The 12,717-nt window shown below is 48.1% G+C and overlaps 1 protein-coding gene across 2 annotated transcripts in view; it reads left to right on the forward strand.

The window, feature by feature from the left end:
* ZFAND3 (zinc finger AN1-type containing 3) overlaps positions 1-12,348 on the forward strand; it is a 325,101-nt gene extending 312,753 nt beyond the window's left edge. For both annotated transcript variants that reach the window (XM_060615387.2, XM_078446876.1), the window contains one exon: positions 11,956-12,348. In XM_060615387.2, the coding sequence (XP_060471370.1) occupies positions 11,956-12,110 (155 nt within the window). In that variant the 3' untranslated portion in view covers positions 12,111-12,348. The remainder of the gene's footprint in view (positions 1-11,955) is intronic.
* Positions 12,349-12,717: the final 369 nt, after the last annotated feature.

Here is a 12,717-nt window from a genome sequence, read left to right on the forward strand (position 1 = left end):
CAGTAAACAAGGGAAAAGATATAAATGAGATATTTTGTGGTAGGAGTAAGTGCTGTGGTATAATAGGATGACGGAGAAAGAGAAGGGCTCTGCCCTGGGTGGGGGTGGGGTGGGGGTGCTGCAGGTAGTGGTGGGGAGGCTAGCATCTGGAAGGAGGTGAAAGCTGAGCTGAGACATAAAAACTGGGAGAGCCAGCCATTCAGAGAGCTTGGGCAGGGGAAGTGTCCTCGGTGGAGAGAACAGTGAGGTGACCCTGAGGGAGGAACAACCTAGCATATCAGGACCAGAAAGGTGGCCCGTGTGGTTGGAACACAGTGCGTGAGGAGAGGCGGGCAGGACCAGATGGGGGATAGTTAGACCTTTGCAAGGTCTACTAGAATTTTACTCTAAGTAAAAGTAGTGGGAAGGCATTGAAGGGCTTTAGGCAAAGGAGTGGCGTGATCTGATTTACATTTTGTGTTACATTTCTATCTCTCTGGGACATGAACACAAATGCTTGTGTATGCATACACTATCAAGAATACATAAGAACTGGTCGTAGTGGTTGCTTTGCCTCTGGGGAGGGCAACTGAGAGAATGGGAAGGGAGACTTAGTTTTTGTTGAATATTATTTCCTGCAAATTGAATTTCTGTTATATTCATGTATTACCTATTCAAACAGGAATTAATTAACAAATATTAAAAAGTACATCTCAAGTCACTTGCCCTGAAAGAAGGAAAGAAAAAGAAAGAAATCCCTCTAACTGCTCTGAGAGAGAAGGCTGGGGGTGGGAAGGCAGCAAAGGCAGAAGAGTGCAACTGCATCATGGGCTCCAGGTAGCCATGTTGGAGGCTTGGCCTCACTGCATCTCAGCCTTTGCTGGCCTTTGTTCTGTTCCATCAGCATGCCACACTCATTCTTGCCATGGGAGTTTTGCATGAGATGATGGCGAGAAGCACTTGGGCAGATTTAGAACATCAGTTAGAGGTATATCCAACAAGACTAATAATAAAGTTGGCGCGGGGAATAAGAAACCAAGAAAGAGGCCTGGGTTTGGCTTGAGCAACTGTGTGGATATGGTATCACTCCCTGAGGCAGGGAGGATTAGGAGATGAGCTGATACAGGACTTTTGTTTTGAACATGTTACAGTTGAGGTTCCTATTAACCAGTCTGTTTGGGTGTGTTTGTCAAGTAGTAAGTTAGATATAGGAGTTTAGAGTTTAGGGGAATAATTTGTGGATGGAAATAAAAATTCCAGAGGCATCAGTATTTAGACTGTACTTGAAGCTTTGGGTCTGGATGAGATTACCTACAGGAGGGAATGTACAAAAATACAAGAGGACTACATTCTGTAGTGGTTTCAGAAGGGAAGCCAGTAAAGGGTCCCAAGGAGCTATAGCCAGTAAGGTGGGAGGAAGATGAGGAACATCACAGAACACCATAGAAGCCAAGGGAGGGAAATACTACAAGAAAGGAACGGGAGACAGATGCTGCTGAGAAGGGAGGGTGAGCAGGTTGGATTTGGCCACTTGAGCTCTTGACTGGCCTTTATCTGTCCCCTGAGGTTCGGAGAACACAGTCTCTGTGACTAACCTCCTGTTCATTAACTCAGTTGAAATATTTTGAGTGAACCACACACTGTTCTAGGCATTAAATTACAAAAGCGTGGTTCCTGCTTTCATGAAATCAGGAAAACAAGTTAAATGAAAACATTACACAATGACTGTATAATTGTGACCAGTGTTTCAAGGAAAAGTCTAGGATGCCATGAGAGTGTATAATGGGGCTCTAGATTAGTCTGAGGGTCTAGGGAGGTCTTCCCGAGGAGAAGCCATTCAAAGTGAGGCCTGAGGAAGCAAGCATTTGGTTAGGTGAGTGTGTCAAGGACATAGAGTACAGGAGGGTGGGGGGGTGAATGGCATGAGGAGAGACAAAGAGGCAGTGGGGTATGAGAGTGAGCTAAGATGGTGAAATTGATTGTCATTCTTGGGAAACCACTGAAGGGTTTAAATAAGAGTGTGATTATCACAGATCGGGGTGTGTAGGATCACAAGGTTGTTGGAGTGGCCCTAGTAGGAGACACTGGTGGCTTTGACTGGGTGCTGGTGGTAAAGGTGGAAGGAGGAGAATGAATTTGATTATGGGGACTAGGATCCACAGGACTTGGTAGTTGAATGTGAAGAATGAGGAATATATCAGTGATGACCCAGGTTCGTGTCATAAGCCACTGGCTGCAAGGTGAGCCTGTTCTGCTAGAGTGGGGGACACTGAAGAAGTATGTTTATGAGGGAATAGCAAGTGTTCCATTTTGGGCACCTTGAATCTAAGATATCCAACTTAGCCAGTAGATAATTGGATACAGAGGCATAGAGCTCCAAAGAGAGAGGTAGGTCTGGGACAGAGAAAGACATTTCAGAGTTGTTGGCCTATGTGGTTAGAGTTTTAAACATTGGGACAAGTGTGGGTGAGACAAAAAAAAAAAAAAAAGTCCAGCGCTGAGGAATTCTCATACTTAAAGGACAGTAGGGAGAGAGAATAAAAACAAGGAAAGCAGTATATGCCCACAGGAGTAGTCACAGAAACAAGGAAAGCAGTATGTGCCCGTGGGAGTAGTCAACTGTTCAGACACTATCGAGGAGAACTGAAAAGAGCCCATTGGGTTTAGCAATGAGCAAGCTCCATTCATGGCATTTTTTATATACCTGGACTGTATAACCTTATCTGTGCCCCCCTCCCCACCCACTCTCCGAGTGAAAGGGAATTGGGCTGTGAGGTCAACTCCCCCCACCCAGGCAGAAAAGAAGTCTCTAGGATCCTGGAGGGGGTGGTCCATTCATTGGGGGTTTTAACTGTCTATATCCATGGTTTGGTTTCAAGTCTGAATTCATGTGTACGGCTAAAGCATTCTTCTGCCACTGAGTAAGCCTCTCTCCCTGCAGATGAGGGGTGTTTAAATAAAGTAACTTTAAAAATGGAGAATCAAGAAGCCAGCTTCTCTGCCCTCCCCTCCCCTCTACACACACTTAGAACAGTGGACCTCACATGTTGTGGGATTTGTGACTTTAAGGCTTAAATTTTGTGAAAATCAACAAGAGCGTGCTTATACTCTGGAGGCCCTCAGAATGACCTTTCTGAGTTAATGTGAAAACAAGAGGCATGTAGAGAGACTTTTCATTCTTAAAAGAAGCACAAAGCAAATGCACGTGACATTGGCACCGTTTGGATAAAAGCATAATTGTTTTCAGAATGTCTACAGCCCATTCCTTTCTCTTGTTCCTCCTTTCACCGCAGCTCCCAGCTCGACCGTCTCAGGGAAATAGACACGGGCTCTTCAGCGCACGGTCAGTACGTGACCAAACTTGGAAACACACTTGCTCTGCCTCTGCTTGTGAGAGAGGCTTGCAGAATTCACAACCATACCTGTGGAGAAGCCCCCACAGGAGCAGAGAAGCTGCTCTCTGCTGTCCTTGGAAAGTTTGTGTCCCTTTCATGGTGTCCCTAACCAGTGAGTGCTTTCTAGGCTGCCCTGTGTAGTCTTCATATATTTAAATCAAGTTGCTCTAAAATTTGCATATCTTCAACAGAAATCTTTACTGAGCTTGTCACTTACTGTGCATCTGTAGTCTGTACAAAAAGGTTTGTGAAGAGGGGCAGAGGAGACCACGTGTTCAGAGGAAGATTTCACGTTCATTCTCCTTTGTCAGTAGCAGTTTCTCAGAAGGAAACCAGAGTCTAGACTGAGAGGTAAACGGGAGGAGGAAGAAGGGGAAGGGGGCTCCCAGCCTTGAAGTCAAGTTTGTTAGTTATATCCTGTAAGGTGAGGGGGTGACAAAAGCTGGAGGAGCCATCCAGCAGCAGCCTTCCTCCAGCCCGGGGCTTCGTGTGCACTAGCTGCTTTAATGTCCGTAACCCCGTTTATGGGCAGTACAAGTGAGGCTCCGAAAGGTTGAATGACTTACCTGTAACACACAACTGTCAAAGCAGTGCAGCTGGAACTTGAATCCAGTACTTTGGCTCCAAAGCACAAGCTTCTCACTGGGTTTTGCAGAAAGAGAACTTGAGGTTGCCCTGTTCATGGGATTTGCCATAGGTACCTCCCAGTTCCGATCTGTCATCTTCCCGTGACCTCACCATATGGATTGAAAGGCCGACAGAGAAAAATGGCGAAAGTATTCCTTTCCTTTCCAAGTGTTGTTCTGGAGAGAGACACATGGCATTTACAGTCGGAGGCCCCCTGACATTCTGTGACTTGGGTGAACTGGCTCTTGCCAGTGTAGCCTCAGGGATGGCTAAACAGGCCACAGTTCTCTGGAGAGCCTGGCAGCTAAGTTGCTCCATTGGGCCCAGGCTGTGCCCTCAGTGGCTCTTGGGTGGGGTGGGTGGGGCCCTTTTTCTTGCCTACAGTGCAGCTTTGGAGCTAGTTTTCTAGGAGGGTTCTCCATTTGAGAAGGTAGTCCTTTAAAGGACAAGGAAATGCTGAAAGAGAAATCTCCAGCCTGTTGGGAGGAGGATAAGGTCACCCAAGAAATGGAAGTTTCCTGCCAGTACCTCACTATTATCTGGAGACACTGAGAGGCCTGTGGTGGGGGGAAGGAATGGAGCAGAGGCTGGGAGTGCAGGCACCTGCTAGGGTTTTTCTGGATCGTTAAAACTGCCTCAGGTACCAAGAGGCTAATACTGCCTGCCTTTGCTACTAAAATGGAATGATGTTTGAAAATGCAAGTCATTATTCCTGTGGCAAAAACTGCCTTGAGCCATTTTCTCTTAGTTTTTAAATATATGTTCATAGTTTTTAAATATATGTTCATCTGTAGATAAAACAGCCCAGCAGAATGTGAGCCTGCAGCCAACCCCCTTCTCCTTGTGCGCTGAGGTGTTACCGGGCATGCTTGGAGGGTTCTCACAAGTCAGAATTGATGGCACGGTATCCTTTGTGATGCAGGTGCCCTGCCCTACCTCCCACCCACGGTGGCAAAAATAGGACTAGGCTTTTCCTGGGTGGAGGCAAGAGTGAAGGGGGCAGGACTTGTTCTGTGAATGTCAGGTAAAGCAAGGTTGCCTGAGTTGGGTGATAGGAGACATTACTGGGACAAGGCAGACATTCCCCCCAGAGGAGAGGAAAGAGGTCAGTAGAGTTTTTGCAAGAAGGGAGCTATCTAGAGAACAATAAAGGATACCAGGAGCGGTGAATTTTGTATACTTTTATTTATTTATTTTTTTTAATTTTTTTTTTTTTAACGTTTATTTATTTTTGAGACAGAGAGAGACAGAGCATGAACAGGGGAGGGGCAGAGAGAGAGGGAGACACAGAATCTGAAACAGGCTCCAGGCTCTGAGCTGTCAGCACAGAGCCCGACGCAGGGCTCGAACTCACGGACCGTGAGATCATGACCTGAGCCGAAGTCGGACGCTTAACCGACCGAGCCACCCAGGCGCCCCATGTATACTTTTAAAATGACATGTGTGCAAGTTGCTTCAGGAGCTTTGTTATTACACTGGACCACGACACCTTTTTCTCCCTCTGCTGCTGTCTCCTCTCCCAGAGCCACTTGCTGAGTGCACACAGCCACCTTAGGAGCTCAGGGCACCAGGCTCCCATATCTTTGCCTGCTGTCACACTGCTTTTTTGTTCTAACATTTAGCTTGTATCTAACTGGTATTATAATTGATTTGGGGGAAAACAGATGATTGCTTCTGTTTTAGAATTGTCTTGGTATATTTTAGTGGTTTTTATTAAATTGTTGACTAGAATGGGCTCTTACAAACTGAAGGCTCTCCTTCCCTTTGAAAAACAGACCGATGCCCACCTTGGTGATCTACTGTGGCTTTGGTTCCAGCACCCTGGGTAGCTGACCCCTGCCCATCCACCCATTCTCTCCCCCGGCCCAGCTAAGCACTGTGTTGGCCACTCATGAGCCACGATCCAGTTCTGTTTCTTGGAGCGCGATGCTTTCCCCTCCACCATGCAGAGCCAGAGATGGAGGAGAATGCAAAGCAGACACACTCCGTTCCTGAATCATTTGTAGCTGCTTTGCCCATACCCTGGGTCTGATGAAATAAAATGTGTTAAGATCCTTTAATATGTTTCTGTGCTACAAATTCTGCCTTGGGCATTGGGTCAGTGAATGTGGTGTAATCCGGGATTGCTGCTGGTGGGAGTATAAATGGCTAATGCTTTCCAACAAGCTTTCCTGTAGCCACCTGCTGTTCCCAGCATGTACTTACAAATGAGCTATGAGGTCACTGTGCTGTCCTGAGCTTTAAGAAACTTTTACCTTGCTGGGAAAAAAAAATGTGATTCTTTTTTCTAACAAGCTTGCCTGGTCATTTCAGACACATGGGTCAGGCACATTTGTCATTATTCTTTAAAAAGATAGCAAGTGGTGCCTATTGATGAGTTGAAATTTGGACTGTCTGTTGCCGAGGTTTCTCAGGAAGCTTCGGGAGGCGTCGGGTAGGCTGTGTTTGCTGGAGCCCATGCTCACGTGTAGGAACAGTCTCTGATTGTCCCCCTAACTGGACGTACGCTGCAGCCAGCACAGGTAGGGGGCTGGAGGGCAGATGTGACTGCACAGACAGCATGCACACGTGCACTGCCACCTCAGGCTGCTCACTGGTGGATCATTTTACAGGGCCTCGGTCCCCAAGGCTTGTCAGTATTTTTAGTTTCTGCTTGAACCTTTGCTTTGACAATTTGAAATTCAAATGAGCAAGAAAGTGTAAAATATTTCTTACAAGTGAGGTAGAAACACCTAAATAGCTGGAGCTGAGGCCTGCCCTGGTCTGTGGCTTTACTAAAACCACCGTGGTGGGTGAGCCTTCAAGGGGGGGGGGGGGGGGGGGGTCAGATCCTGCAAGAAAACAAATGTTTAATTAATTAAAGTCTAAAACTATCCAGAGCTGTCCAACTTTGCCAACTTTAAATGGTGCTTTTTACTCTAAGATAAAGCCGATAAGCAGCATTTCTGTCTGACAGAGATTGAATAAAAATGTCAAGGGCTGAGACTTGGAATGTGGATTTTGGCATCACTTTCTTTGCCTCCCTTAGGAAATTCCATGGATAAAGTTCCAGCCCCTGCTTAATTCTTAGGGTTTGGAGGGAAGTGCTGGCTGTGGAGGGGAGGAGCCCAGGGCCTCAGCCAGAGGGTAAGGGCTACCCTGCCTGCTGTCTACAGAGTGTAAGGTTGGCTCCCTCCTTCTGCCCCCCAGCTCCTCCTCCTCCCATCTCCCTGCCCCCAGTACCTTAGCCATTTCCCATGGCTTGTGGGTGAGGGAGCAGTGGAGGGATGGAACTGGTAGGTGAGGCAGTTATCTGGTTCTAGTGCCCTCAGGGCCTTGCCTACCAGCACTACTGAGAGGTAAAGGACACAGACCCTTTCTCCTCAGGTCTTTGGTGAGGCTTCTTCCCAGTGTTCCTCTTGGGCAGTGATAGTTGTGGATTTTTGTAAACAAGTTAGTGAAACAAAACAGTGTTAAAACTTTCATAGCACTTAGAGCAAGGTGTTGGGTGTCCTCTTTGTTTGATGATGGCATTTGTACAAATTATTCTCTATCCTGTGTGTTTAGTCTCAAAATACACACACGCACGTACACACACACACACACACACACACACACACACACACCCGTGTAAGCAGATGTGAAGTTTAACTGTGGATGAAGGCATCAGAATGAATTGTATGGCTTCCAGACATTAACTTTAAAAGCTAAAGAGTCAGAAGTTTGGTTCCCACCAAATGAGCATTTTTAGAAACATGCACTTTCAGACCTTTTCAAGTCTTAGAAGAATGAGCCTTAGTTTCATTTTGTGCTGGGAATGTATTTTCAGGGCCATTGGGTGTTGGCCATCTTTAGGTTGATATGGCATATGGTCATGGGTGCCACAGGCCCCAGGCCCACATCAGGAGGGCTGAGTCCAGAGGAGTGGTTTCCATTAAAATACCTGTCCTACAAGAATGCCCCCAGGCTTCTCTGTTGAGGGCCAGTGACTTGAATGCTGCCTTCTGTATTTCTCATGCCATGTGAGGGAAAAACCCTTTCTTGTATCTCTGAATGATAGAGTTAGGGAAGCTTCTGGTATCCCCCCACCTCTTGCTGTCCATAGCCACAGGCTTGGGCAGGGCACTGGGATGAGCCTGAGTAGGTCAGCCCTGTGACCATCTACACAGTCATCCTCTTCCCTCCTGATGCTGCCTGCTTAAAGAAGGTTATTTCAAACTGAGGATGTAGCTGCTGGAGACCTTCCAGCTCAGCTCACTGGGAGGGGGCTGACTGGTATCACCTGCTGTGGGGGCCTCCTCTTCCTCTTCCTGCGTGAGGGATGGGCGGCCAGAAGCCAGGGCGGGGTGGGGGGTGGGGCATGGAACAAAGTGCACACAGAGTTGCTGCTTCACCCTCCCTTTTTAATCAAGGGTTCATCCTAAATTGTTCTTCAGTGCCAGCTAGTGAAGAAACACCCACACAAATTCTTGAGTGTTTCGTGCAGATGTACTGAAAACAACCCCAGCAGCCTATAGGAGCTCTGCAGCTTCCTCCTACGCCAGTATTTCATGGAAAACCAGGAATCCGGGCCTCTCGGGAGCAGGGCAGCCAGTTATGTGACACCAGAGGGGCAAGGGCTGAGGTTAAACCACATTGAGCAGGCATGTCATATTTTCAAAAACTTTGGCTTTGGGTGTTTTCATTCTCTTTTGGGAATCAGCGTCCTTTTAATCATATTCTCCTACCCTGATCCATCCTCATCCTGCCAGAGTACCATGTGGTATGTAGCTCTTATAGGCAAACGTATATTGAATTTTTTTTCAAAGTACGTGATGCTGAACTATGGGGGCCATGACGAGAGTGTAGGTATGGATTGATTGTATGTATGCAAATGAATGAGTGAATTCAGTTTTGATATATAACTTTTTTAAATTAGGGGAGAAAAGAATTGTGTAATCCTCTGGTGATGATACCAAACCCATATTGCAGCTCAGCTGATCAATTCATTGTCCTCTGTGCTTTCATCCCTTCGGACACTGCCTTGGTTGACCCTCTCTGGAAAGGCCCTAATTGGTTTCTAATGAACACTGTGGAGGATGTAGACAGAGGCTGTAAATCCCCTTGCACTTTTAAACTGTATTCATCACTGAAATTAAGAACAATCATCTTCCCTAGCAGCCTGAACTCATTTCTCCATACCCAGCTCTGTTTAAAGAATTCAATCAGAGAATAATTGAGAGTTCATGACACTTGCAGTAGTTTCTGGAAACAGATCTGTGGGTACCAAGAAAAGAGGATAGAGATTCGTCTACCCACGGGTCATTCCCGCCCCCCACCACCCCCGTCTGTATCCAGAGCAACCCATTCCCGAATACTGACACCAAAATGCATTTAGCCGATTGGCTGCTGTCAGTGGATAATACCTGCTCAGCATTTGGGACAAGTTCCAGCATGTAACTTCCTTTTGGTGAGTGACCCTGACAGGAGAGGGGATTGACTTAATTTATTCCAGCTACTAACCTCACTACAGCAAGTTGGGAAGCTAGCCTTCTAGAATTTGCCCAGACACTCTTCCCCAGTGAATTACAATGCCATATATTCTAATTGTTACCCGTGCTGCACCCAAGTGTAGCTGCTGTGTAGTGGTTTTCACCTTTCAGAAATCAAAGCCAAGTGTCAAGTTGTGTCTGACAGAGGTACACAGAACTCGGAGGGAGAAATGAGGTGTTTCTGGCTGGATGGAGAATCCTTGGGTGTGTAGAGAGAGCATCAGGCAGCTGTTGTGGTTGTCACGCCCTGTTTCCTTTTCCACACAGAGCCTGGGGCTCTCAGATCCCTGAGGGGGGCTGCTCTGTAGCCAGGGGAAGGCAAGCTAAGCAAAGTTGTGCGGGGTGTGTAGTGAGGACAAGGCTGGAGCCTCTCCCCTCTGCCCCAGTCTGCCTTTGACTAATGAGGTGTTAGGCTGAGCCAGGGCTCAGTTAATTTCAGAGGTAATCCATTTCTTGCTACTTTGATTCAGCCGGCACCATTCATCAGAAGCAGAGAAGAGCCCCTGGGACCTTCTCCTACATCATCTCAGTATCTTGAAAACAAGGAGGGAAGGGGGCAGTGGGGGTTCTCCCGCCCTTTTTATAGATGCCCAAGTTCCAGAAGTATGTCAGGACTTGGTGGCAGAAAATGCCTACCAGCATGTCATGGTACCAGGCTGCCAGCGCCCCATCAGAGCCCCTCTCCCCACAAGTAGGCTTGCCCCAAAGGACAGCTGTGCTGGTTAGATGGAGGATGTATATTGAGGCCATCCACACTTAGGCTGGGAAGTCCTTTAGGACAAAGACAACACTATCCAATATCTTCGAGTAATGAACTTATCAGTAAATATAACACATGAGCTCATTAATCTTAACTTTGCTTTTGGACCAAGTGGGAACTCGGCTTCTCAGGAGACAAAAATTTCATCTCTGTTCTTTTCCTTAAACCCAGTCCCAATTTAGAGTCAAACATATTGCCCTGCTCTCCCTGGGAAGCAGTTAATAATGTGTTTTCTCTCACAGCGGATGGTCCAGTCAGCCTGGTCACTCAGGCTCCTGGGCCCTGTGCACGTGCTCTATGCACAGCATGGGCTTTAGGGCATCAGAGCAGGGCTGTGAGGGTCAGTTGAGGAGTGTTCTCTAGATGAAGTTAACCTTACAGGTTAGGCTGTTGAAACTGTCGCTTGTCCTGGCCACTCAGTCTTTGCTTCAACCAATGTTATTCTTCTGTGAAAAGAAAAGAAATGGAGGCTGTGGAGATGGATGAAGGGAGTGGCTGGCCGTTCGCTCTGAGCAGTGAGATCTGGGCGCAAAAGAAATCTCTGGGAAGAGGTGGTGGTTGCGAGGAGAGCCTTGGCTTGGTGGGGCTGTTGTGGGATGCCTGCCCGTGCACACAGGGAGAGGAGGTTTAGGGAAGACTCGCCTACAGGTCGGTCCTGTGGACCTGGTCTAGGCCTGTGGCCACATACGACTGATGGGATGAGTGGGGGCGACGGGCCAGCCAGCACTGGCAGGTGGCTTCCCAGCCTGGATCTTTCCCTCCCCCTCCCTGACAGAGAGGGCCAGACAGACCTTGGGGACATCAGCAGTTCTAGAAATGGAGCAGAATGGGGAGGGAACAGGCCACATCCTTGGCAGCTCTGTGTTACCTTTGTCCTTTGAGCCTCCTGCTGACTGCCTGAGGGCCACCTCTTATTATTTCCTATCAGAGGGCCTTCACCTGCACCATCTCCTTGCTCTGTTGGCCTCTCCTCAGTCCTTTGTTCTGCCAGGCTCATCAGTGTTTCCCTTGATTTCTCTGCTCCAGGAAGAGGGAGCAGTCCTGTAGCCTCCTACCTACCAGGTGGAGTTAGAAGCCTCAGGCTCCTTTGAGATGGCTGGCGATTAGAGCTCAACATTTCTGTTCTTTCCCCTATTTATATGTAATACCTTTTCCGGCACTTGAAATAATCCCCTTTTCTTTGAGAGTCTCCACTCACTTGTGGGCTGTGGTTTGATCATACCCACTGTCCCCCCTAAGCCCTCACTGTACAGGATGTAATTTAAGCCATAATCATTTCTGCTCCGTCTCTGCCTCTTAGAAATGGTGGGTGTCCTGTGGCTGTTACAGTTTGCCCAAGCTGGGAAGGTGCTGAGCTGGCAGCTTTCTGCCCTCCCGCCTGTTTGGTGGGGAAGGAGGGGCTCAGACCACCCCCCACCGCCATCGGGAAGGGGGCGGCGTGTCTCACTGTAGCAGCTGAGAAGTCACTGGCCTTCTGAGGTCCTGGAGGAGGAGCTGTGGTAAAGGCCCCTTCCTCCCAGGCGGCCACTGTGTAAACTCTCTCCGGTGGCAGGAGTGCCTGCTGTGTGCCACTGTCTGCTCGCTGAGATGCCCCTCCATCCTCCAGGCCAGAACGAAAGCTGGGGTTTGGACATTTGGAGGTCCACCTAACAGTCTGTTTTCTTTGCTTCTCCCACTGTTGCAGGTTATGTGTTCTGTATGTTACATCGCCTCCCCGAGCAGCATGACTGTACGTTTGACCACATGGGCCGCGGCCGAGAGGAAGCCATCATGAAAATGGTGAAACTGGACCGGAAAGTGGGGCGCTCCTGCCAGCGCATTGGGGAGGGGTGCTCCTGAAGGCCAGGCATGGCCGCCACATGACGCTGTTCTTAGTTCACTAATGTTAGCCTTATTTAGGACAAAGTCAGCCAGACACCTTGTACTGGGCACGCGTCAGACTACAGCCAGTCCGTTTCCTTTCTTTAGCCAGCCATCCTGGTACTGTAGTTTAGGGGTTGATGGTGGTTGAAATTGATTTCTGGCTGGTTACTAAGGTGCCTGCTAGCCATTGTATAAAATTAAAACGTGAAGAATATTTTTTTTTGAGCATGGCTAGTGGATTTAAAACAACACATACCTGTCACTGCTGGAGTCAAACTTATAAAAAGCCTTAAGCGGAAAGTGTTCCAGACGGAGACTCTGAGTTAATAGAGGAGTAGAAGCTGGTGTTACAGTTCCCATGACGCACATGGCTTTGCCAGAAACTCTGGTTAATGTTCGGCCTTTCACCTCTTCACTTATCCTTAGTCCCAGTAGCCAGGATACCTGATGGCCACGCGTGCCTTGGCCACAGGAGGCTGTTGAGATTGGCCACGTGGCTGGGCTGGGTGGTGGCTTTGCTCTCCCACAGAGCTGGAAATGGGGGTGGGGGGGCAGGTTCTTAGGAAAATTTTTTTACCTGACT

Source organism: Panthera onca, chromosome B2 (genome assembly GCF_046562875.1).
Source record: "Panthera onca isolate mPanOnc1 chromosome B2, mPanOnc1 haplotype 2, whole genome shotgun sequence".
Classification (NCBI taxonomy): Eukaryota; Metazoa; Chordata; class Mammalia; order Carnivora; family Felidae; genus Panthera; species Panthera onca.